Source organism: Sebastes umbrosus, chromosome 16, assembly GCF_015220745.1.
Source record: "Sebastes umbrosus isolate fSebUmb1 chromosome 16, fSebUmb1.pri, whole genome shotgun sequence".
NCBI lineage: Eukaryota > Metazoa > Chordata > Actinopteri > Perciformes > Sebastidae > Sebastes > Sebastes umbrosus.
Genome location: NC_051284.1, coordinates 21,531,746 through 21,557,505, shown reverse-complemented (window position 1 = coordinate 21,557,505; position 25,760 = coordinate 21,531,746). Strand labels below are relative to the sequence as shown.

General features: G+C 41.5%; 2 protein-coding genes across 5 annotated transcripts in view; both read left to right on the top strand.

Annotated features, from left to right (window-relative positions):
* The window catches only part of grin3ba (glutamate receptor, ionotropic, N-methyl-D-aspartate 3Ba), a 91,150-nt gene extending 81,263 nt beyond the window's left edge, over positions 1-9,887 (top strand). Inside the window, exons 9-13 of one of the 3 annotated variants that reach the window (XR_005203581.1) lie at positions 3,273-3,424; positions 4,610-4,774; positions 6,512-6,579; positions 8,278-8,478; positions 8,605-8,732. Coding sequence is in view for 2 of the 3 variants with exons in the window: in XM_037746598.1 (XP_037602526.1) it covers positions 3,273-3,424; positions 4,610-4,774; positions 6,512-6,579; positions 8,258-9,233 (1,361 nt within the window). In the remaining variant the exon portion in view is untranslated. Of the gene's footprint in view, positions 1-3,272; positions 3,425-4,609; positions 4,775-6,511; positions 6,580-8,257 lie in introns of all 3 variants that reach the window. The other 2 variants (XM_037746598.1, XM_037746599.1) reach the window with 2 other exon arrangements.
* Positions 9,177-25,760, top strand: part of plppr3a (phospholipid phosphatase related 3a) — a 29,116-nt gene continuing 12,532 nt past the window's right edge. The window contains exons 1-5 of one of the 2 annotated variants that reach the window (XM_037746601.1): positions 9,177-9,215; positions 12,808-12,863; positions 12,990-13,027; positions 24,654-24,760; positions 25,140-25,325. In XM_037746601.1, coding sequence (XP_037602529.1) covers positions 24,680-24,760; positions 25,140-25,325 — 267 coding nt within the window. In that variant the 5' untranslated portion in view covers positions 9,177-9,215; positions 12,808-12,863; positions 12,990-13,027; positions 24,654-24,679. Of the gene's footprint in view, positions 9,216-12,807; positions 12,864-12,989; positions 13,028-17,315; positions 18,654-24,653; positions 24,761-25,139; positions 25,326-25,760 lie in introns of those variants that run through there. The other variant, XM_037746600.1, reaches the window with a different exon arrangement.

Below are 25,760 nucleotides of genomic sequence, written 5' to 3'. Positions count from 1 at the left end.
TTATGTATTTTTCATTCAAAGTATGTCATAAAACTGCCAGTAAAAATATGATATTTTCTATATCTATTATATGCTGATGGCTGAACTAGTGTGAAGTGTCATATATCTCTTAAAGACTCACTTTTGCAGTGCTTGTGCACACATGTTTGGGTATCTGGAGTGCCAACCAACCATAGACTGTATATAAGAAGTGGATGTAGTTACTTTGACGTCACTCATTGGTTTGTGGACTGCCATTTTGAAGCTTTGAGTTTGGCATTTTGGCCGTCACCATCTTGGTTTTTTGCAACCAGACGTGGTTGGTAAAAGGTAAAAATGAACTTCCATGAACTGAAACCACACTGTAAAAGGGTTAAAGTTCAAAGACGAAAACAACTCCCAGACCGGACAACGTCGTGGTAGTGACCTGTCAATCACAAGGTAGCCACGCCCTAAAGCATACCCTGCTTTATGGTCTATTTTACACTTACTTGGACCATAATTTACTAAATGAACATCATGCTGTATTGAAGAAGACTTGAAACTAGCGATTGAGACCATAAACTCATGTTTACAATGTTTACTGAGGTAATAAATCAAGTAGAAGTAGGGTCATTTTCTCATAGAGCAGACTGGGCCTTAAAGAGACAGGCGCTACAACGGAGCATTTCAGACAGAAAGTGAATACACGTATATTCAGAGAGACACTATGAGAAAAATAATTTGTTTTTTGAACATTAAAACCTGTAAACATGTTCAAGTAGAAACCCAAAATACAAGTATGAACCTGAAAATGAGCACAATATGTCCCCTTTAATATTCCCCAAGCTTCAGAGAGCTAAAAAAACATTAATGAAAATGTAGTCAAGTAACAAATTAAAAATGCTCACAGGAAAGAAAAAAAAAGTAAAACATTAATTGAGGGTGACAAAGGAATGGAGTAAGGTGCACAGGTGAGAAAAGAGTAATTTAAGGAAAACATCTAAAAAAAATTAAAATGTTACCTAACAGCATTAAAAAACATAACAGCAAAAAAAACAATACATGACTGGCATTTCTTCACCTTAATTTTGAGTCTCCTCTCATAACACATGTTTGTTCTGGACCACTTCCTCCCACATAGTGTTTTCATTTACATAGAAGTAATTTATATTACACTAATAAATCACCGCAGGGGGACCACAGCCATGTGAGTGCATAACCCAAGGGAACATAACTGCCTGTAAGGAGCAGTCAGGTACAATATGAGTGCCCTATCCACTGAAGGGAGGCTAGGGGGGTTGAGTCAAACTTGATCCCGCTACAACCCCGGAGACTACGTGATGTCGGCCCCAAAAATCTGACAGGTGTGGGATACTGGGAGTGGGAATGAGCATCAAGCGCGACACAATTTGTCATTTTATCTTGTGAAGTGTTTCATAGTGTAACAACTCTGGTCTAAGTGGATGCCTCACAAGGCTGTGACAGAAAGACTAGTAGTTTGGCAACCACTGTACAGCAGGCTCCTTGATGCTTCAGAGGCCTTAGAAGTCGACATTGATCCCAGAGGTCTATCTCTAGGCCTGCACTAATCCATCTTTTACTCTCCCGATACCAATTCCAATACCTCAAGTCAAGGTACCGATCAGATACCAGTGCTCTCTTTTTAACAGCTTTAAAGATTTATAAACCTCGCTGCACGGAATTCTTTTGGACTCATTTTTATGGAGGGTAGCATGAGGGCAGGGGTTGCTGAGGCACTGAAAACCGAGCCTGCTGTGACTAAATGTAACTGATAGCAGAAACACTGAAATACCTGATCCACTTAAAGGCACAGTGTGTAGCATTTAAGGTGATCAGTTGGCAGAAATGGAATATAATATTAGGGCCTGTGTCCACCACAGTGTTTTTTCCCAGCTGAGAACGCCCAGTGCTCCTCTGAAAACACTCCGCTGGGAGCGCTTTGGAGGCGCAGCATTGTTTCAGCTGAGACGCTTTGTTTGAGTCTGGTTGCTATGATACGAAATATCCACAGAAGTAAACATGTCAGCATCGGTCAGGACAAGGTAGTGTGCTTGTTCCATACTGTAGATATGGCTTGCTCTGGATGAATGGAACGCTGAAACACGTAGGGAGAGAGGACGGCCCTGCCGGTCTGTGTGGTTTCATGAGATTTTGTGGCTGAGGAAACATTTCTGCGAGTATGATCAGATCAACTTTATCATCCCACACAGGAAATTAGTTTGGTCCAGTGCTCCAGACATAAGGACAACAAAAGTCCACAGCAAAAACAATAACATAAACAATAAGACCCAACATACCCATAATAAAACACATTTGATCACGTCTTTGTGGTATTTATCCCGCCCCTCCTCCACTGTGATTGGATGGCTGGGTAAAAAGTGACGCAGAATAGACGCTCAGCACCTCGTCACGCTGCTGGCGTTTTTACTATAGCGTAAATATGCGGCGCTCTCATTGCAAAACATTAAGAAAATACGCTGGCCTCAGGGGAAAAAACGCTTTGGTAGACACGGCCCCTTAATGTTTTCTTTAGTATATAATCACCTGAAAATGAGAATCTTTGTGTTTCCATTAGCTTAGAATGAGGTGTTTATATCTACATATCGAGTGTGTCCTCTTTTCACGGAGCCATCTTCTACAGTAGCCCAGAATGGACAAACCAAACACTGGCTCTAGATAAGGCCGTTTTCCTGTTGGCCACTTTAATTCTCCTACACACTTGGCACACGGGAAAAGTTTCAGTTGGTTGCAATCTGCAACCTCACCGCTAGATGGCGCCAAATCCTACACACTGCACTTTTAAGGCATCACCTTTGCAAAGTCTTAGAAATCTTAAACGCCAGCAGGCTAATATTAGTCATATCCCAGCATTAGATGTGCCTACTATTTTGTTGTGAGAAGCCTCAAAAGCTGTTAGTATGGAAAGTGATAAATGGAGGAGAAAACCGGTCAATACCATAATTTGATCCACTACAGTACGTACTCTGTACCACAAGAGACACCCCCTTTGTTTCCCTACAATAATACTACATCCAGCACAATGTATATACGCTGTACCTGAAAAAAAGTGTTGATTCAGATTCTAACTGAAGCCTGTACGCCCATAAATCTCCTTTTTCCAGAGGGCATATGCCCTTTGGCTAACCGCACCTGGCTGACTGTGGTTTCCTATACGCATTATATACACCAAGTTAGACATTAGTCTCCTCCTTGGGCACGCCTCTCAGATTCTGTTACATGCAGCATATGTATTTACAGCTGTTTGTGTGTGTGTGTATCTCCTCTCTCAGGCTACGGTATCGGCCTACCCCAGGGCTCTCCTCTAACCCGTAATGTGTCAGAGTTCGTGAGTCGCTACAAATCTGACGGCTTCATGGACATGCTACATGACAAATGGTATAAGGTCGTGCCCTGCGGGAAGCGAGTGTTTGCGGTGACGGAGGTAAGTCATCGGCGGGTGGGTGAGTGTGTTGTGTACGTGTGTGGTGTGTAAAGCGCAGCCGTCTGCCACTGTACTCCTATAATCGAGTCTCCCTTTGGGACACGGACTGGATTGCCTGCCAGCTAAGCGCACACGCGCTGACAGACACACACACACACACACACACAGACAAAGACGTACAATCACATAAACTCGGGCCTATTTACTGACCTTAACCAGAGTTACAGGCACGTACTGTCTGAGCGTCGATACTTATTTCTGTCTTATGTGCGCTACAGCAGAGAACTCTCAGTTCTCGCCCTCCCCCCTTTTCTTTTCTCTCTTTTTAGAGAACTGGGGATCTCTAGACGGAGCGCGCTGTCTGTATCTATATCTCTTGTTTGTGAAGAGAGAAGCAATTCAACTCCCTTCGGCCATCCCTTTTAAAACCCACTTCAAAGTTGATTCATATTATAGCAACAGACGCAATTACTCCGTCATAGGTTTCTCCAGCGAAATGAAAACTTCAACCTGCATCAGGAAGTTATTACCATTCATCCCATCAGAAAGCCCAGATAGCGGGCTTCTCTCGAACAATGCGTGCGATCTTGCCCTCTGGATTGGGAGCAAAAGGAGGTCAGTGTTTGTCGCTGATGAATTCGTCGAGTCAGCATGGGGCTAATTGCCATCGGAGGCGATGCAGAAATGAGCCGGGCGAAGGAAACCTGATTAGAGAGTATTGGAAAAGCTCGCCACTGTCTCTTCCCACTTCCTCCAGGCCCGCGAAATGCCTCATAAGAGATAGACGTTATGTCAAGGGGAGTGTGGGCGAACCAAATGGGAACAAACTGCTCTTCAATTAACCGCCGCCTCCTTTTACCGTCTCTCTTCTAACTGCTGTTTCTTTCTATTACCCTCAGTTTTGCTTCCCCCTCAGCTCTTCATGCTTTTCTCTTTTCTCCACATCCTTTTCTTTCCCAAACATGTCTTTTACGCTGTCGCCCTCTCCTCTTTATTTCTATTCTCATGGGCTTAAACAGACAGCACAACAGCAGAATATCAATTGCATGTTCACAAAAAGTGGCCTAAATAGTAATTATGTAAATACAAGTCATCAATCTTTTTTTCTTTTTTTCTCCTGTGTCGGCTTACTAATCATGTCACTCCGCCAACCTCCCTTTCTCTCTTCTCTCTTTCCGCCATCAGACTCTACAGATGGGGATCCAGCATTTTTCAGGCCTCTTTGTGCTGCTGTGTATGGGGGTGGGTGGAGCCTTGCTGACCTTGGCAGGTGAACACACCTTCTATCACCTGGTCATCCCTCGCCTCCGACGCACGCACACGCTGCAGTACTGGCTGCACACCAGCCAGGTGAGGAAATACATCCTGTACGGATACATGCACACACTCTCATGTGTCTCTCGCGCACACACACACACACAGAAAGAGATGCACAACTGTAATCTCCGTTACTCACATGTGTATGAGCACACGCAAAGACACGCATATAGTCACATGCCAGCACACTGGAGTTAACTCTCATCTCGCAGGTAGGCTACGCCCTCTACTGTTGGGAACTAACAGTCAAGAATAAGACTTTTTATTTTATTTTTAAAATTTAATCACATCATGTTTTATAGGACACATTTTTAATTAATCAGTTTTAAACTTTAAGCTGAATTTATTGCCAACAAGCACTTTGTTAATTAGCTAATTAATTATTTAAATGAGCTCTATAAAGTTACCTAAATTGTTTGAATTAATTAGTTAATTAAGTAAAAAGGTATCAAACTGTTCCCACTGGCAGTGCTTTATTCATTGTTTTTTTTCCATTCTGAGGCAATTGATTCATAAACATCTTAAACAGATCATTAAATGTACCTTTTTTCATTCAAATTCTTGTCCTTTTATAACTTTTTACGCCGTGCAAAATATGCTTTATTTTACATGCAATGGAGCCCTGCAGGAATGAGTCCTAAAACCTGGAAATTTGTTAGCGTTTTAGCACATTCGTCTCAAAGTCAATGTTTTTTTTAATGGGTTTTAAAAAGGCGGTGGCTAAATGAGACTACTAAACATCATCACACCGACTCGTCCGCCTTTACAGCCTCGTTGTGTTTGTATACTAGCACTCATGCAACCATAGTGTAGTTCATTTATAGCTTAACGTTAAAAAAGTGGTGTTCATTTGTGGAGATTATCTTAAGGAACAAAACATGTAAGTAGCATAAATGTTTGTTCGCCACAGAGATTATTTTCTGCATTAATCCAAAACCCAATGGAAAAATCTCATTGGCTTTTTGTCGAGAAAACCAGGGCGATGCCAACTTCCTGTTTGGCCTACAAAAATACATCATCCCTGGAGCACTCCATTCAAATCTATTATTTTGTAAAGAAAGAGACACAAAGAAACCGACTTTTTTATGTGATAAGGCTGTCAGACAATTGGTGCCTTTATGACGACCACAGGAAGCACAAATTGGGGATTTAAAGGTCATATTTTGTTATTTTATGATAGTCTAGCCATTACCAAATGAGCTGCCTGTGGCGATATTTCTGAGTGAATAATGGACATCAAGACTGCTGTTTGTTACATTCCTCTGAAAGGGCAACCACTCCCGGGCAGCCTTTAGCATTCATCACCACCCAGCTCAGTTATCTGAGAGGATGACATCTGAGTTAGTCCTTCAGGATAATCCCCAGCTAGAGTGAGAGTCTCCCTTTCCCCTCAGATATCTTCGGGCATATATATCAGCAAGAATTAAAGCAGAGTCATACCTTCTAACTTGGGTACGTGGGTAAGTGGTTACTCACTTGGGTACCTAAATCAAAAAGGGCTTAACTGATACCTTAACCTCTCTTAAAGTTTTAAGCATAGAAGAACTGTCTCTCGCTGAATTTACAATCGTTTAATTGAATTATTCAGAGGAGCACTAGAGCAGGATTTGCAAGGAATAGCTAGTAGTCACCAGTGTTCTGTACGACTGGGAGAATAATGGGTCTTACAAATTCAAATCTCTCCTGATTTATTTCAGAGCAGATGAAGTGATGACAAGATTCAACTTACTAATCAGTAGTTTTCTTATATTTCTTTTTCTTTTCTTGCAGAAAATCCACAGAGCCCTCCACACCACATATGAGGATGTCGGGAAGGAGCTGACGGACCTCGACCAAAAGTAATGAAGTCACTAACTGACTTCATCTGCATCTACACACTCAAATGTCACCTTTCATTAAATCAGAATAAGCCAGTTCAAGCACATCAAGATTAAACAAGTTACACTAGATTCGTCTGGCAAGACGTTGTTTCAAGAGTTTTCTAGGATTACACATCACTCTTCTGTTGAAACATCTGCCTTATTCTGTCTTCTGTCAAGAAACTACCTCTAATTTATACAAATTCTTAAAGGAAACAGTTTGACATTTTGGGAAAACACACTTTTTTTTTTCAATTTTTGCTGCAAGTTAGATGAGAACCCACTCTCATGTCTGTACATTAAATATGAAGCTACAGCCAGCGACCGGCTAGCTTAGCTTAGCATAAAGACTGGAAACGGAGGGAAACAGCTAGCCTGGCTCCGTCCAAAGATAACAAAATCTGCCTACCAGCACTTCTCTAATTAACACGTTCTATCTTGTTTGTTTAATCCGTTCTCAGCTGCTGACAGCTTAATATTTACCGTACAGACGGTTATCAATCTTCTCATCTAGCTCTCTGCAAGACAGCGAAGAAGCATATTTCCCAAAATGTCAGACTTTAACTTTAAAAAAGAAAAAGTCAATTTGTATTAGAAACAGGTTGAAACAGCCACACTTTCAGACTTTTTCACTTTCAAGAACAAGGTCCCACATTGTAGAAAGTGCGATTTTCCATGTCTTTTTATGCCTCCGTGCCGGCGACAGACGTGGCCAGAGGCGTTATGTTTTCGGGTTGTCCGTCCGTCCGGACTATTCTCGTGAAGGTGATATCTCAGGAACACCTGGAGGGAATTTCTTCGAATTTGTCACAAACGTTCACTTGAACTCAAGGATGAACTTAATAGATTTTGGTGGTCAAAGGTCACTGTGACCTCACAAAATGCGTTTTTGGCCATAACTCAAGAATTCATATGCTAATTATGACGATTTCACACAAAAGTGATGACATTTTGGACAGACATGGATGTAAACAGACACTTGACTGGTTGGCAGAGGCATACAATTTGCAAAGCGGTAATTCTAGTTTGATTATAAAACAGGTCTAGGTGCTATAGAAATACTGGGAAAGTACCAAAACGCTCAATCCACGGAGAAATGCACACATCCCATATTCAGAAACTGTCTTTTAAACGAGCCGTCAGGACTGCCGTAAGGTTGTGATGTCACAACTATAAGGTCGCCGGTAGAAGTGCTGCTAAACTCTGTGTAGTTGACACACACAGTGAGTCCCCCGGCTGCAGTGACGCTGTGAAGATGGCGATAGAGCAGATGCACATACCTGGAAAACACTGACCAATCAGAGCAGACTGGGCTTTTTCGGAAGGGCGTCTTAAAGAGACAGGCGCTAAAACGGAGCATTTCAGACAGAGGGCGAATACAGGTATATTTAGACAGACAGTATGTTTTTTAACGTTAAAATACAAATAAACATAAAGAAACATGTTCTAGTTGAAACCCCAACTACAAGCATGAACCTGAAAATGAGCATGAAATGTCCCCTTTAAGTCAGATAGTACTGCTTAGTCTGCACTAGATAATCCCATTAACAGTATATATTTTGTGTTTGCTTATAGGAAAATGTATCCATGTATACTGCTGTACAGTATATCTCACTGGATATATGCCCTTTGCTGTGATTTTCCTCTCTTTCACTAGCCCCTCCTCTTGTATCTCAGAGAACTGCACCCTACACAGGAAGCAGCATCAACCTCCTCCCCCATCTCCTCCCACCTCCCTCCCTGCTTCCACTACAGCTGGAGACACCTGTAACTCCTCGCCATCCCACGAGCCCAAGGAGAAGCGTGTGCACTTCGACCTGGAGACCCTCCACAGCTACCGCCTGCGCACACACACCGCCTCGGTGCGCGGCAGGCCTGGTATGGTCGGCCGTCCTGGCCTCGGCCTGGGAGGGTGGGGGCTGGGCAGCCTGGGGTGTTTTACCTCGCCTCCACAGATTAGCCTCCATGTTAACGGGGGGCCTGTCTCTTCACTGGCTTCCGCAGGCTTGGTGCTCACTCCCCTGGGCAGCAGGGCCGCTCAGACCAGCCTGTGGGAGGGGGAGCTCCAGGACCTGCAGGGGAAGATCGAGACGTTCCGCAGCCAGCTGAGAGATGCTCTGGCCAGGAGAGCAGAGATCCAGAGCAGCCTGGAGAGAGAGAGGAGCGGACTTGTACGCAGGGACACAAGTCTGGAGAGAGAAAGGGACAGACAGAGGATACAAACTATTAACACAGACAGAAGTAGCTCCACTCAGCCCAAACTCCCTGAGAGAGACAGGACCAGCCAACTGCAAACCCTGAACAATCAACAGTCAGGGAGGGCTAACCAATCAGGCGGTCCCGGGACTCTGGAGCACGGGCGGAGCAGCCAATTAAACACAGTTAACAGTTTGGACAGAGGCAGAGCCAACCAGATACGCTCTGTCAACACTCTGACTGGAGAAAGAACTGTCCAATCACGCACTTCCACCAGTTTGGAGAGAAATCGAGTCAACCAACCAAGCGCCGGAAACATAACCGCCCAATCGCGGAACACTTCTAGCCTGGACAGACAGATGGTTAACCTATCACGCACTCTGAACACTTTGGAGAGGACAAAAGCCAACCAATCAAGTGTAAGCAGCGGGACTTGATCGTGTTTCCTGACGTGTGGGATTGCGGAGGGAGTGGCGCAGTCGGTACTTGCATAGCCGTGGGAAGATGGCTTTGTTGGAGTTGGATAAAGTTTAGGGGACGCTTGCTGGATAATGACCGTATATGTTAACTCACACCATTACTTACTGCAACCTAATAATTTTCACACTCAGAATTATTTCCACACTCGCTTAAAAATTACAACTAAAAAGACTTTAACAAACTAGTAAAATATCTACGTCATCCATGATATCATAAATAAGCAATGTAATCTTTGTGGAATGAAAGCCAATATAATTTCAGCTAAATCTCAGAAGAACCAGCTCAGAATAAACTGGGATTAGCCATGACAATATGGGTAATCTGACAACGCTAAAGTCGCTGTGCTTGTTGGGGAGACCTGTGGTTCACATGAGGAACCATCAACCAAACACAAGCCTATCAGCTGAGTAAAAATATGACCCGTTTCACTGGTTAAAGAGGCCTGCAAGCACACGGAGATATCAGCGACGAGAGCACAGGAAAATCTAAAAACAACAATCAAAACTATCTGAAAATACACATGAAACATCTGTGTTAACCGAGTGCCAGACGCAGGAGATAACGATGCAAATAAAACAATATACTTTAAGTAATTCAAGTAATAATTTCCCAAAAAATGTGAATGATAAAGGAAGAAAACTGTGAAGAAAGAGTGGTACAGACCTGAATCGATGTACCTAAATATCCCATGAAATTTAAAAAACAAAAAAAAGCCTTTTGTGTGTTGATAACCTGTATCCTTGTGTGTATTGTCCTGCTATCAACACTAATACCGCTGTGTCAAAAACGCATTTTTGGATATTTTTATAGCAAAATCCCACCCTCGTAAAATGTGTCAGAACTAAAAAGGTGTGAGCCTTTTCCAAACAGACGCTTTGAGATGGTAATTTTCCTCTGTGTGTGATGGTTCCTGCATAAAAGCAGATACTAAGGCATCAAAATGCACTTTAATGTGTTGTTATACTGTCTGTAGTGGAATGGATTCAAGTCATTTAGACCCAGATACACACTTCAAGCCCATTTTATGGCTGCCAGGTGTAGTTAACTCAAAGTATCATGCCATTTAAATTGTTTTTTTTTCCACATTGTGTCGTTATGGGCAAAGGACATAATACGATACAGTACAGTCTTTCATAAAGGGCAACGCCAGTGTCAGGAGGGGTATAACTCAGTCTGTGAAAACAGTAATATAATGTCATCTGTGGCTCTGAAATGAGCTTTAAGTCTGAGAAAACAAATCCCTGGTGACAAGTAATAATTTGGAGACTACACAGCTTTGTAAGGAATCTTTTTTTAAACACAAAGCTGTATTTAAGTTGGCTTAACCCTCCTCCACATCAAGTGTAATAAAAAGATGCTGTGGGGAAATGTAGGATTCCTCAGGGGATCCCATCGGGTAAACTGATGACCCCTAACTAAGTGACATATTTTATGGATCTTTCATATTATATTCAGTGCATGAAAATAACAGTACAGCTGATTAACTTTACAATTAACCCAAATAGTGCAGGAGGTTTGTGTAAAGCGATTTGGATGAATTTTGAGCAGATTATTTTACTGTGAATATTACAACAGAGATGAGTTTTACTATTATTTTTAGGAACTTTTAATAGAATTCTGTCTGTATTATGTATTTCTTTTTAAATTTTAACAATCAAACATACATTATTTTTTTGACAAATTCAGTGTTTTCTTTTCCCTGATGCTTGGCCGTTGTTCCATTAGCTCTTAGGTTGTTTAACTGCGTACTTTTCTAATGCAGGATGAGGGAATGTGTTCAGGTCTTCACCGTGCCCTTATCCTGTGAAACCTTTTTAAAGTTTATATTTTAAAATAATAATCCAAACTTTAAGAAGAACAATTTAATTTAGTTTTCTTCACAGAAATGAATTAAATGCTGAGATATAGGCCAAATGTATATATTCATTTTTTCTTTTAAAAAAGGTTGTCTTGCCCCTCTTAAAATCAAGAAGGCCTCACTACCCCCCCCCCCGTTGGCGACCCCCAGGTTGGGAACCAGTGCTATAGACTAAATGTCAGGACTCTTGTCAGTTCAACAAACTTTATGGAACTGCAATACTAAATCACTGCAGTACCCCTTTAATTAAAATCATGGCTCTTTCTTGTATAGTGTGTTTTTTGGGTAGTGACCCATCCCAGTACTTGCAGGATTACATTAACATTTAATGTGTCCATCACCAGCTGCAGCAACATGGGTCAGAGGTGTGTTATTTGGGTGTCCGTGTTCAAAACTGTTTCAATTTTCTAAAGTGCTGTAGTGTAGTTGTAGCTGTTGTCTATATCAGCGGTTCTCAACCTGGGGGTCAGGAGAAAAAAAATAAAATTACACATTAAAAATAAACCAACAGAGACCACCAACCTGATTATTCTGGGGGATCACAGATCGAAAAGTTTGAGAACCACTGGTCTAGGTCGCATAATTTTAAAGATGGCAGTTCTTTATATCCCCTTCAGGCTGTCTTTAATTACAATCCAGCATCGTGTTTACATGGAGCCGTGCAAAACAACAGAACAAAATTGCAATCTCAAAGTCATTTCACCGAACCTTTAATTATCACCGTCGACTCAAAACAGTTGCGTATCTGCCAGTAAACAAGTGCCATCAATTTTGAATGAGTTTGCTCACCCTGTATTCATTACTGGAGGAACTTATCATGAGTCTGGCAACAGTGACGGTACTGCGCATGAATTCACACTGATTACAGTTTACTAGCTCCCTGCTGATCTGAGTGAGCTCCGATAAATGAAACCTCACGCTGCTTCTTGTTTTGTTTTTTTTAATCATTAAAATAGATGTACATTTTTACACCGTTTCCACTCAGTTAAAGCATAATTTTTTTGCTTTCTGCTAAAAAAAAGTGAAGTAAGTTCAATGATGAAGAGAGAAGGCCCTTTGGAGGTCGACTATATTGGGACTCAGTTATTCAGTCAACCACCAGAGGGAGCTGCCTCCCTGCTTCCCGCGGCTATGGACAATGGAGAGTTTATGATTGAGGTTTTATTCCAACAAAACAACTTAAATAAAAATGACAGACGGAAATTGTTGTTCTCATGCAACAGAGGACCTGGGGAAATAAGGCCTTTATGAAATCACTCCGGCACTATACAATGTCACCTAAAAGTATTGTGGTACTCAATCTTTAAACAGGTGTTGGGACTTCAAACGGCCCACAGGTCTGAGACGCAGACATTGATATTACTGAACCAGAACTTGAGGCTTTTATGACGGTACCGATGTACATTTAAACGTTTCAAACTTTGCTGTGGTGTGAAGTGGTTGTGTTCACATACCATGGTGTCTATGAGAAGAAAAAAATATATATTTTAAGTCTTTAACGAGAGAGAGAGAGAGAGAGCTTGTGCTACTGGATATTTAAAGAAATACTTTTAAATTTACCCCTTATAAAGAAATTGTATCAGCATATTATTGAATTTTATCATAATGATCATTCTCATGTTTTGAAATAAACATTTATATACTTATTTACTTGCATTATCTCATGTTTTCAGTGTGAACTGCAGAAAGCAATGACAATGCAGCTTTGACCTCCTAAGGATAATACGCTGTAAGTGAACTCAATGGGCACATTGTCCAAATCACTTTCACTTTCATTTAAAATCCATTAATCCACTAATTGCATTGCATATGTGTGTGATCATTAAATCAAATGTTGTTTTAATGATTTTTGCAGGTAGAGTTTCATCCAAAATTGTCAAGGCCACTTCATACGTGAGTACAAGAACACAAATTTCCCACAAATGACACTGGCGTAAAAGTCAAAAGCGCCAATATAAAATGTGTTATTAAGCACTGCTGTGTAGCTAAATGTGCAAGATCGTAGACATTTCAACCTCTCAGTTCATCACGAGTGTAAAACAGAACATCTGCCCCAACACTGATGAGCTTTAATTGGTAACGAGTTACTGGTGTGAGACGGGTCCCAGTAAAGTGTTGTCAGGTTCTTAAAGGAACATGATACCTTTTGCTGACAATAAAAGAAATAGTCAAAATTATTATTAATAATTAAAGGTAGGGTTGGTAGTGCTGTTAAAATATGTTATATCCCGACAGCAATCAATAAATCAAACGCTCTGACAAAAAACTGAAAATCTGGTATCTGAGGCTGTTACAGGACTGTAATAAACCGTCTGCCCATTCTCATTCCCAGGCTGTCAAATACCGGCGCTTTGTCGCAGCCATCGGCGTTAGATATAGCACAAGGCACGCTTCAGCATCAATATGAGATATATTGCATAAATATGCTCTCAATTTCGCATTTAGCAACTTTAAAGATCTGCGACTACCTTTTGCAATTTTAGAACAAAAGAAATAGGAATGTGAACATTTTGACAAAACAGGACAGTCAGATACTGCTGCACATTGAAATGCACGGTGCAATACAATCCAGAATAACATCAGCTGTATTAAAGTATCAGTCTTGAATGAATAAATCTACACACACTATAACAATGTGTTACCATAAAGCACTTAAGATGCAGTATGCGGGACTTGTGGATGATTATGGTGCTTATCTTGTCTGTATCACATTGTAATTTATTGAAATCCATTTTACAAAGTGATATCTACTCTAATTTACATTATACAAGTCCAACCAAAGTCAAATGTGGGATTGCTGCACAAAAAGTGAGGTTTGAATCACAGGTGTTGTTGTTTGTTGGCAAAAACCCAGAGACTAAGAGATGCCTTTGTTCCTGAGGAGGAGGTGTGAGCACCACTCCACCTGAGGGTATAAGAGTATTGTTTAACTTGTCATGTAATGACAGCTTTCAACCACACAGAGGCACTTGAACCCGTCCCTACAGGCACGTGAATGTAGGAGCGGAGATACCTGCAGACAATCAGATTATGGATATTTCACTGAGAACGTGTGACAGATACATGCGCTCATTTCCAATCATTTGATCTAAAAGATAGCGAGCCATGTATCATCTGAGTGTGTGTGTGTGCCCCTCATGTAGTCAGTCACACTTGAGTCACCCCATGTAGCGGTGGCCTAGATAACATAGCAGAGCAAATCATTGTTACACATTCCATCTGTATTGATCCATAATCTTGTGTGTTTTCTTAACCACACAATCATAGTTACATTAATACTCTTTTAAAACGCCATCTAACACTGACAATTGAGTGCTTAAATGAAACGTGACACTTGATGAAGGAAGGATGGAAATTGATACCACAAAATAGAATTCTCCTGTACAGATGAGAGCTAACAGCCTGTGGGATGTTTGAAGAGGATGAGACAGAGAGAGAGAGAGAGATGGGTGTAGCATGCTGATGATTTAGTGCCGGTGCATCGACCACATTGTATGAAGTGAAGATAATCGCACGGTGATAAAGCCAATCAATCACATGTTCTCTGCACTCGCACGTGGTTGGATTCTCCTTGTTGTAATAAAATAAACAATGGGCTCTTTGTCAGGTGACGGGGTGCACTGAAGGGGTTGTTAAAAAAAAATCAATTGGAATCCAATTGCAAAATTGTGGGCTTTCATAGATGGATGTGTCGACATGCAGAGATCTACCCATCATGCAACACTATGTGAAGTGTGTGCCTCAGCCTGCATTTACTATATGTGCATGGATGGATGTGTGTCCCATGCATACCATTTGATTTTATCAAGGATCGACATTAATTGGTGCCATAGCAACCAGCTAATCTTCCTGGGGTACACATTCAAGCACATGCAAACATATTAAACCTGCAGTAGGCAAAATATTTTTGGGCATCATTGGCAAAAAATCCATAATAACCCTTCAGCATATTGTAATTCAAGTGTTCTGAGAGAAAACTAGACTTCTGCACCTCCTCATTGCTCTGTTTTCAGGCTTTAAAAAATCTAGCCCGTGACGGGAGACTTTGGCCAATCACAGGTCATTTCAGAGAGAGAGAGTTCCTATTGGCTGTTCATTCAACGGAGGTAGCTGTCAATCACTCGCAAACTCCGATCAAACGGTCAAACTAGGCAGCGCTGATCAAATAGGAATCAATATTCTGTTAGTGTAAAGCCTATTTCTCGCCTCAAATGTTTTCAGAAACATCTTGTAGTGTACTGTTTAGCTGTAAAATGAGAAAGTTTGCTCCGGATGGTGAGCGGTGCTTTGTATTTCCTCAACTGATCTCAACATGGCAGCTGGGTCACAAACTTTCTCATTTTACAGCTAAACAGTACACTACAAGATGATTCTGAAAAAATTCTCTGAAATGACCTGCGAGTGGCCGAAATCTCCCGTCACAGGCTAGATTTTTTAAAGCATGAAAACAGAGCCAAGAGGAGGTGCAGAAGTCTCTCAGAACACTTGAATTACAATATGCTGAAAGGTTATTATGGATTTTTTCGCCCAATGATGCCTAAAGCATTCTGCCTACTGCAGGTTTAAACATTACAAATGTATTGAATGATGACCTATTCTCAACTGTAAGAAAGGAGAGGCCCTCGTGCATATACAATTCACGTTGGAACCATGCACATGTGCTGCATGTGTGGGTGTCTGCATGATGGAGATGGTCTGCCCTTTTTGCTCAGACTAAATAATTGGGTCACATGTTTTGAAGAGCAGTTAGGAAGAATTTTAATCAAACTTAAGAATCCCCAATGTACATCCCTCCGGCGATCAATTACCATCCAACTGCGATTAATAGTAAAAAAGAGTGCTGATTCAGTGTTAAAGAAAATACAATTGTGGCGATTTCTGTATCTCAAAGGCACTGTTACACCAAATCCACCATGTTGAGAGGCGCATAAGTAGTCTGTGGGAAGCAGAGGAGAGTGTTCATCCACCTCCACCTCACATGGCTCCCTCCCTCCCTCTCTCTAGTGCTTTGTCTAGTAGGTAAATAGGAGCCAGGCACTGTGAGTGATGAGTTTATTAGCTCCTGCCAGCTGTGACCCACCCGTGGGTGTTATTGGTGATGGTGGTGGTGTTGGTGGTGTGTGCGCGTGGTGCTGTCAGTGTGGTGGGGGGGCCCTGTGCAGGGAATGAGGAAGGGGGGAACAGAGGAGAGACGAGGGAGTACCCCATGAGAAGCAGAGAAACTCCCTGGCAACCGGAGACAGGATCAACACTAAAATGGGGCACCCCCACCCTATTCATCTAGCACCGAGCAGCGACACCGAGCCAAATGACAGAGACTGAGAGAGGAGGAGAGGGAGAGAGGAGAGTGGGGGTGATGGTCGGGGGTGACGGTGAGGGTGGTGGGTGCTCCTGTGTGTGCAAATGCATGAATGAGTGTAAAAACCATTGGAGGTTGGTCAGCAGGGACTTCCTCCTCCTGCTGCTCTGCACAAATTAGTCTGCACAGATTATTAACATGCACTGTAAAAAAAAGGTGTAAAATGACAGAAATTTTCCGGCAGCAGGGGCACCAGAAAATGTTTGTTAAAAAACAGAAAAATACTGTCCGTTAATTAACATAAATAAACTGTAAAAATATAAAAAATATAAAATTTATATAATTAGCATATAATTTTTCAAGAAATATTTTACTTTTAACATATATTTATTTTTAGAATAGTCATACACCGTAAATCTAAGACCATTTACATATAAATCACAAATGAAACATGTAATTTTACGTTGCAAAACCCCAAATTTACATTAACTCGGAAGTTTTGCAAAAAAAAATCTGTATTTTAACAAGAAATATTTTTAGAATTCCATGAAATCCTTTTCTTCCAACATAAATTAATTGTTAAAATAGTCATAAACTTCTAAAAAACAGAATAATTATCTTTAAAAATGATCAAGAAAAGCTTAAATACAGATAATTACGATTGTGATTACAAAAAATACTGTAAATCTAAGACCATTTACATATAAATCACAAATGAAACATGTAATTTTTACATTTTTTTCTGTCATTTTGAAATACATATAAAAAATGTAAAATTTCTCGAAAAAAACTGTAAAACAAATAGGTTTTTTTGCAAGTGTCCCTACTAATGCATCACCAGGTTGTAACAATGATTGACATGAGAGAGAGGGGGGGAAAATGTAGTGAGAGGAAAACACGTGGGTGCTAAATGGATCACTTTTAAGCCCCATTAAGAATTGATAACTGTGGGAGCTATAGAGATATAGATCTCTTACAGGGAGCATCTTCAGCCACCACGAAATGTACACCACAGACACACAACCTCCTGCACAGCAGACTCTCTCTGATGTTAATTGCCGCAATGTCACTCATGATGAGTCAGTGAGAATCGCAGAGGTGTCTGTGAATGTGCTTCTTCTCAACGTGGGGGCTATTAAACGATGCGTGCGTGCGTCTGTGCTTGTCCACGAGGGAATCCAAATGCACCACAGTGGTCAGACGCGTGCCACACCCTTACAGAGTAAACAAAAGACAGACAGGGTGACATGTGAGCCACCACAGTCTCCATCCAGAGGGGTCAAAACAAGCGCGTCTGATGGAGCGAGCCTATAATATCATAATTACAGTGAAATTGGCTCCTCCAGCTCGTAGATGAGAGGTTATCTTAAAAAAAAAAAAAAAAAAAAAAAAAACGCCCCCTCCATCGCTTTTACGCACACATGCGCATTCCCAAAATCTCCCCCCTTTGTCTCTGGTCTCTTGTCTCACGGTGGTAGCCCCGAAACAGGAATTCAGCGGGTAAAAAAGGAGGAGAGAGGAGTGTGCATGTATGGACCAGACTGTCTCCTCCCCCCACACACCAGAAGCGCACACACACACACACACACACACACCACACTCTCTCCTCCCCCTTCCTCCCTCCTCCTCTCCTCATCCTCCTCCTCCTCCACAGCCCCATGCCTTTGTGTGTGTGTGTGTATGTATGTGAAGCTGGACTGCGTACCCGAAAACCTTTTGCATAGAGAATAAGCTTTTTTTTGGGGGGGAACAAATTTGTGGAAAATCAGAAAGCTTGCAGGTGCAAAAGTGAAGGAGGAATTGGACGCACGTGAATCTCTTCACTTCTCCAAAAAGAAGCCAGGGAATATAGGAAGGAAGGAAGGAAGGAGGAACCAGCCAAGTGCCGCAAATTGGACTTTTCCACCATCAGCATCTCTCTCCTCCTCTCTCCTCTCTCTCCATCCCTCCTAGGTCTCCCCTACTTTACTCCCATCCAACCTCATTCTCCCAGTCTCTCCTGAAGGCATCCCAGAATAGCCTCAAACACACACACCGGAGCGCTCTCTCTAAAATATTAGTGGAGGAGGGTGTTTTGGATTTTGGGGGTGATGCTGGAGATGGATTAACAAAAAAAAAAAAAGAGGAGGTGCACCGCAAAACTGGAGCATAACGCACGACCACGCCGGGGGGGAAGGGGGCGACGGGACTCGGTGAATTCACGGAACCCCCGGGACAGAGGTGAGTAGAGCCTGCTCAGGCTGTCCGGTAGCTCTCCTTCTCTCCATGCATGCATGCTTTCATCCTCCAGCAGCAGCTAAACCGACCGACCGCTCCATCCTGGATGAGAGCTGCTGAGAGGCGAGCAGGGAAGAAATCAGCACATGGTTTTCACGTTCATTATTGATGATCTCATACAGCAATCTGCTGATTTCTGCTTGTGCTGGAGGAGCTCTGTGTTATCAATAGCCTGTGTTCCTTTATTGTGGCTCTTTTTGATATAGTAGCTTGTTAAAAATCTAACCTCCAGTATAGGAGAAAAACAGCATGTTAAAACAAAATGCATGTTCAGAAATAAAACATGTTTTCCCCTTCCAGGAAATCATAACTATTTTATGCAGCTTAATGAATTTGTATCAAAATGCTTAAAGAAAATGAGCTTAAAATGCTGGTTGAATATATAAGTGAGCTATAGGAGAAAAACAGCAGTTCAAACAAAATGCATGTTCAGAAAAAAAACATGTTTTCCCCTTCCAGGAAATCATAACTATTTTATGCAGCTTATTGAATTTTAGGATTCAAATGCTTAAAATGCTGGTTGAATATATAAGTGAGCGATATAGGAGACCCTCCTCCGCATGAAGGCGAACATATGGCCCTTTATGTCTCTCTGGCTGTTAAGGGGCCCTGCATGCAGTGGACATCATTGCTTTGCAGATAGCCACTAACTAACTTAGTTGATAGATGAGTATAGCCTATACATGGTGAATGGAGAATGGATAAACTGTGCTCTTACACTTTATTTCCCTTCAGGAAATCATAACTATTTTATGCAGCTTATTGAATTTGTATCCAAATGCTTAACCTGAGCTTTTAAAATGCTGGTTTAATATATAAGTGAGCTAAATAGGAGACCCTCCTCCTCCAAATGAAGGCGAGCATATGGCCCTTTATGTCTCTGTGGCTGTTAAGGGGCCCTGCAGTGGAAATCATGGCTTTGCAGATAGCCACAACTAACTTAGTTGATGTATGAGTATAGCCTACATGGTGAATGGAGAAATGGATAAACTGTACTGTTACACTTTATGTTCACCTCATTTTATTAATTTTCAAGTTCATGTTTCCATGGGTCATAATGAGAGCAGTGACTTTACACTGACTGTATTTGAATGTTCAGTCCATGTCGCTCCATGTCAGGGCTATACTATGCCATACTATATGGTCATATTGTAAATACTATACAGAAATCTTTGCTTATACCTAGGTGGAATCAACCAAAATGTTTTGTTATGGCAAATAATTGTGCTTTTTTTTGTTCTGATTTGATAAAATTCAAATTCATGCTAATGGAAAATAGGACTGCCACTTTTCCGTGATTAAATAAACACTATGTTTTTCCTAAAACGAAAACAAAATACATCCTTCAGAACATTTTAACCAGAAATTGCACCATCACACACAAATATTTTCCTTTTTCATCAAATATTACGCATTATACATATGTGATTTCCCATCTCCTTTCAATCATTTCATAGCCCCTTTAAGTTCAAACACTCTGCTATATATATGATTCCATGCTGAGGCTGTAACTCACAATTATTTTCAATATTGATTAATCTGCCAATGATTTGTTTCCTGGATTAATCGACTATTTGGTTGTTTTCAAAAATGGCATCAAATAACAGTCCAAACATATCAAGCTAACTATCGCATAACACAAAGAAAAGCTGCAAATCGTCACATCTGAGAACCTAAAACTAGGTCATGTTTGCTCATAAGAAAATGACTAAAATAATTATCAAAATAGCTGCAGATTAATTTTCTGCCTCCTAATTGATTATCTGATCGTTTCAGCTCTATGTCATGCAGTGCTTACTATGCTCAAACGTGTTAAACAACTACTATATATACTAGATAATGATACTCCACTAAAGCAGGGGTTCTCAAAGTGGGGTCCGGGGACCCGCAAGGGTCCTTGAGGAGGTTCCAGAGGGGTCCCTCAGCAAAAATGTATTATCACCATAATTCCATCCGTAAGTAACACAATGACAGAATGTATGACTATTACGATCATGGGTTTAATGCACTTTCTGTAATAATACATCTAAAAGCAAAAATCCTATCAGGGATTCTCTACCCTGGTAGAAAATCTTATCAAATGGGGGTGTAATTTGTGTCAGTTTAGGGGGGGAGAAGTTTGGCAACCACTGCATTAAAGTACACAGTATATGCTATAATATCTAGACAACAATAAAGGAAAAAACAGACTAAATGAGCAAAGAAACCCAACAAAGGTAGATGCTTCCCAGCAGGGCACGAGGGTTCCCTGAATGTGATTTGAATCGTATATAATACGGCCTTCGTAGATCTCAACTCAGCCGAACACCTACGGTATGTTCAGCGTTCTCCAGCACCATCGTAAAAACATCAAATTAGGGATTGATTTTTTGGAAGAATGATTTAGACTTCCAGACACTATGCCAAGTAGCGCTGTAGCTTTTTCTAGTGCGCCAACATCTTACTGAGACACTTGATATATTGGGGTTTTCCTTCCCATTTATCACCCGTCTGTGTATTATAGCATACAGATATATAAATATATTACACTACACCATATCACCAAAGCATATAATAAGTGATGCTACTCAACAACACATAGCCTGACGTACAAAATACTCATTACACTACACTGTACTGTGCAATATACCATACTACACACCCAGTCTATACTAACACCTCCACCCCCACTCCTGTGTTCCTGTGGTGGTCACTGAGTCTTGTATCTTCCTCGCCGTCTGACAGACTGACAGACTGTTTCTGTCCACCGCAGGCTATACAACCCCCCCCACACACACACACACACACACACCCACACAGAGGTGATGTGCATTGCTTAGTCTATACACCGCCATGGTCTTTGCAAGCAGAAGCACACATTTTGCAGTCACACCAACACACATATGCCGAGCCCCAGAGGACAAATGCTGGTGTGACAGATAAACGGGCCTCTTTCTTTGGTGTGTGTGTGTGTCCGTGTGTATGTGTGTGTGTTGGAGTGAGGTTTAAGTGCTGACTGGAGTAGGTCACTGAGACCAAGCGGCTGGGAGAGTGAGACCCAGGACCCAGCGTCTTCCTAAGCTGCTTTCAGCTACACTGGAATCCATCCATCCCAATATCCTCCCCGTCTCTGATCCTCACCCCCTCTCCCATCAACCCCCTCTCCCACCACCAGCACTACCAGACATATACACAAACTGGAGCTACACTCTTTTATCATTCTTCTTTTTTTTTTTTTTTACGTCTTTGATCTCCGCTTATCTTGTCCCCAGTTCTCTCCTATTCTCCTTTCCTCTTCTCCTTTCCTTTCCTCTCCTCTTCCCTTTCTAGCGGTCATGGAAATTAGACTGTAGAAGTCTTTGATTTTCTGTGCCTTGCACCGCCTCAGGGTCAGGCCCTCTTATCTCGGAGAGAGACAGAAACAGAGAAAGAAGGATGGAGAGAAAAAGAAGGGGGAGAAGAGAGGTGTGAAGGCAGAAGGACAGATGGCAAGAGAAGGGAAGGTGTAGAAAGGTCGGGAAAAAAGCCGAGACAGGGTTTGTTTGTAGACAGATATACTGTAAAAAGACAAAACAGTGAAGAGGAAGAAAGGTAGAGAAAGTGCCAGCGAGAGAGGAATAAGCAACGCTAAGCAAACAGAGCAAACGACAATCAAATGGAGGGATGAAAGAGGCAGAAAGAGGTGGAGATGCCTTGACAGCTTTAAGCCAAAATGAGTTTTCTTTAAGGATGGTATTTTTGGATTGAAGCCCAACATCAGCTGCTCATATTCAATCTGCCTTAAATTTGTCAATTTGTGTGCCAGAAAAGGGAAGTAGAAAATGTCATTTGCACAATAATGGGAGACCAAAACTCTCCGCATTCTGAATAGTGTAGTTCATTTTAGTTTGCTCAGCAGGTCTGTAACACAATGGGCTTCATGCAAGAAGCAATATACGAACACATTTGCTCTAATTTTTGTTCATAGCCATGATTTGTTCTCATTTTCTTAGTACCCATTGATTTCTGGGATTCACCAATGTTTTCTTTTTATTCTTCTTCTCTTAGGTAAGAGAATATTTTACAAGTGGTCGAGAGCACTCTTAAAAAGAATAGAAAAAAACATCTTCTTTTCACAGTCCACAAATTGATTGTCCAACGCAAGGAAATAAAAGTTTTAAATTAGAGGAACATAAAAAAACAACTAGGGCTGTCAATCGATTAAAGTATTTCACCGTGATGAATCATGATTGTCCATAGTTAATCGCACGCTTTTTATCTGTTCAAAATGTACCTTAAAGGAAGATTTGTCAAGTATTTAATACTCTTATCAACATGGGAGTGGGCAAATATGCTGCTTTATGCAAATGTATGTATATATTTATTATTGGAAATCAATTAACAACACAAAACAATGACAAATATTGTCCAGAAGCCCTCACAGGTACTGAATTTAGCATAAACAATATGCTCAAATCATAACATGATAAACTGCAGCCCAACAGGCAACAACAGCTGTCAGTGTGTCAGTGTGCTGACTTGACTATGACTTGCCGCAAACTGCATGTGATTATCATAAAGTGGGCATGTCTGTAAAGGGGAGACTCGTTGGTACCCATAGAACCCATTTTCATTCACATATCTTGAGGTCAGAGTTTTTTTTTTTACCTCCTTTACAACAAGCTAGAATGACATGGTTGGTACCAATGGATTCCTTAGGTGTTATAGTTTTATATGATACCAGTATCTTCACTCTAGCTTTAAAACTGAGCCCGTTACAACCTAAAGATCACAAGTTGCATTAAGGAAATTAGTGGCATTAAAACAAATTTGCGTTAATGCCTTATTATCACGTGAACTTTGACAGCCCTAAAACAAATGCATGAATTTCATATAATCTATCTATCTATGTTCTTCTTCTTCTTCTTCTTCTTACAGCATTTTTTTTGTGTCGTGCCAGAGTAATACTCTGGCACGACACCTTCCCTATAGTGATTAGAAGCTGTTACTTATGCTAATACCTGGCCTTGTATAGTGCTTAGGGAGCGTTGCCTGTGCTAATAATAAACAAACTGCAACAACTCCAATTTTTGATCAAGTGGGATTCATCATTCAGCACACCTGGGTAAGAGCAGATGTGGATGGTTAATGTGCAGCAGGTTTCATTGCGTATTTTAGAGAGCGACACACCTCAGAGGTATGCTCATCATATTGGCTGGTATGCAATTTATATTAAAAAGTTAATACTGACCAAACAAAATATCAGGACATCTGTGGATGTTGGTAGAAAGAGTAGGGAAATACAGAGAGAGAAAAAGATGGAAGGTGATTGAGAAAGTGATAAGTAAAATGGGACACAGAGGGGTGGGAGAGGTAAAGAGGGTGAGATCGAGTGAGCGTGGAGGAAGTAAATGGGTAGAGGACAGATGTAGAGATAGAAGGACAGGCAGAAAGGAGATAGATGGGGAGCTGTAGGGAGAGCTGTGAATATTTAACTCTGTTTAGTTTTCCATTCGGGGCCCTTGGCTCCTTCTTCTCTCTGAGGCCTTGTGATCGCCTACAGGTTACCGAGATGTCGGCATGTTTGTGTGTCTACATGAGTTTATGAGGAAGATGAATTTAGAGCGTAAAAAAACTATGTGGAAGTTAAAAACTTCCTTTTGAATTAGAATTTCTGTTTGTAGATTTCACTAAAACTGCAAAAAAAAAAAAAAAAAAAAAATGCACCTCATTACCAAACAACACACTAACAAGAGGTCTCATTCTTCAAACTGCTGCATTCTAATTAGTGCTCTATATAAACCCTTTTAGGCTTAACCAGCCTTTGAAAACTTGTTCAACCTATGTTTCATTCATCAGAAGATGAAGTCCAGGCCTGGCACGAGTTACAACGTCTTTTTGATGCTCTCAGAAATATTGATACATACATGAAAGTGCTCTGAAGCCTCCTCTCTGACATCTCCTCTGAATCTGTCATCCCAACAGGCTGCGACTGGCCGCACAACCCCAAGATGACGTCCCCCAAAAACAAAGCCAAGAAGAAGCAACCCAAAGACAGCATGACGCTGCTGCCGTGCTTTTATTTTGTAGAGGTATGTGTAGATAAATTGATGAATCACCTTTTTTTTATATGCCAATGCTTGGTCAACATGACTCACTCCTCAATCGATCACTAGCTGAATCACTTAGTCATACTAGTAGTGACGTTTTATGTTCATCTGGATGCATCTGACCTCTGCTGAAAACAGAGTGTGATGATTTTCACAAGCAAATGTTATGGTGTCATCACTTTCTTCTCGTCCCTCGTGTGTGTGTGTGAAGGTGTGTCGGTTCTTGTGGTGGGAGCTGAGATAAAACATTGAATGAATCACCCCTTTCCAAGCACATATTAAATGCTAGTCACTCTTTGCTTTGTCCTTGTCCTTGTGCGTGTGGCGGCGGGCATGTGTGTGTGTGCACATGACCGTCTAGCTCCCTATCGTCCTGTCCTCCTTGGTGTCCCTGTACTTCCTGGAGCTGACGGATGTGTTGTCCCCGGCGATGGTGGGCTTCCGTTGCCACGACCGTGACCTCTCCATGCCATACGTGGAGACGGGCGATGAGCTCATCCCTCTGCTGATGCTGCTGAGTTTGGCCTTCGCTGGTCCCGCAGCGTCCGTAAGTCCATCACACACACACAAAGGATTGTTGGTGGCGATAAAAGGGAGTGCAAAATCAAGGGGAAGTTTTTACCTTGCACGTCAGCTGGATTCTTGTGGTGTCACTAGATCACGCCAGAATCGCATGATCACATATCACAAGTTCCTGTGCATTGCTGGGCAGATAATTAGTTTACCAGATGTTTGTTTCACTGCTGTAAACTGGACTGATGAGAGCAGAATTTGCAGTCGGAAATACCAAAAAGCTAAAAAGTGTGTTGAGCAGTTAGTCCCAGTGGGTTTGTCACTGCGCCACATTTGATCTACTGTTCATGTAAAAATGTTGACTAGTGAAGCTTCACAAGAACAAAATCCTCCCATACTGGAGTCAGGATGATAAATCTTGTCTCAGAGGATCAGCGATCTAATGTGTCTCGGGGTTTGTTTGTGAGTT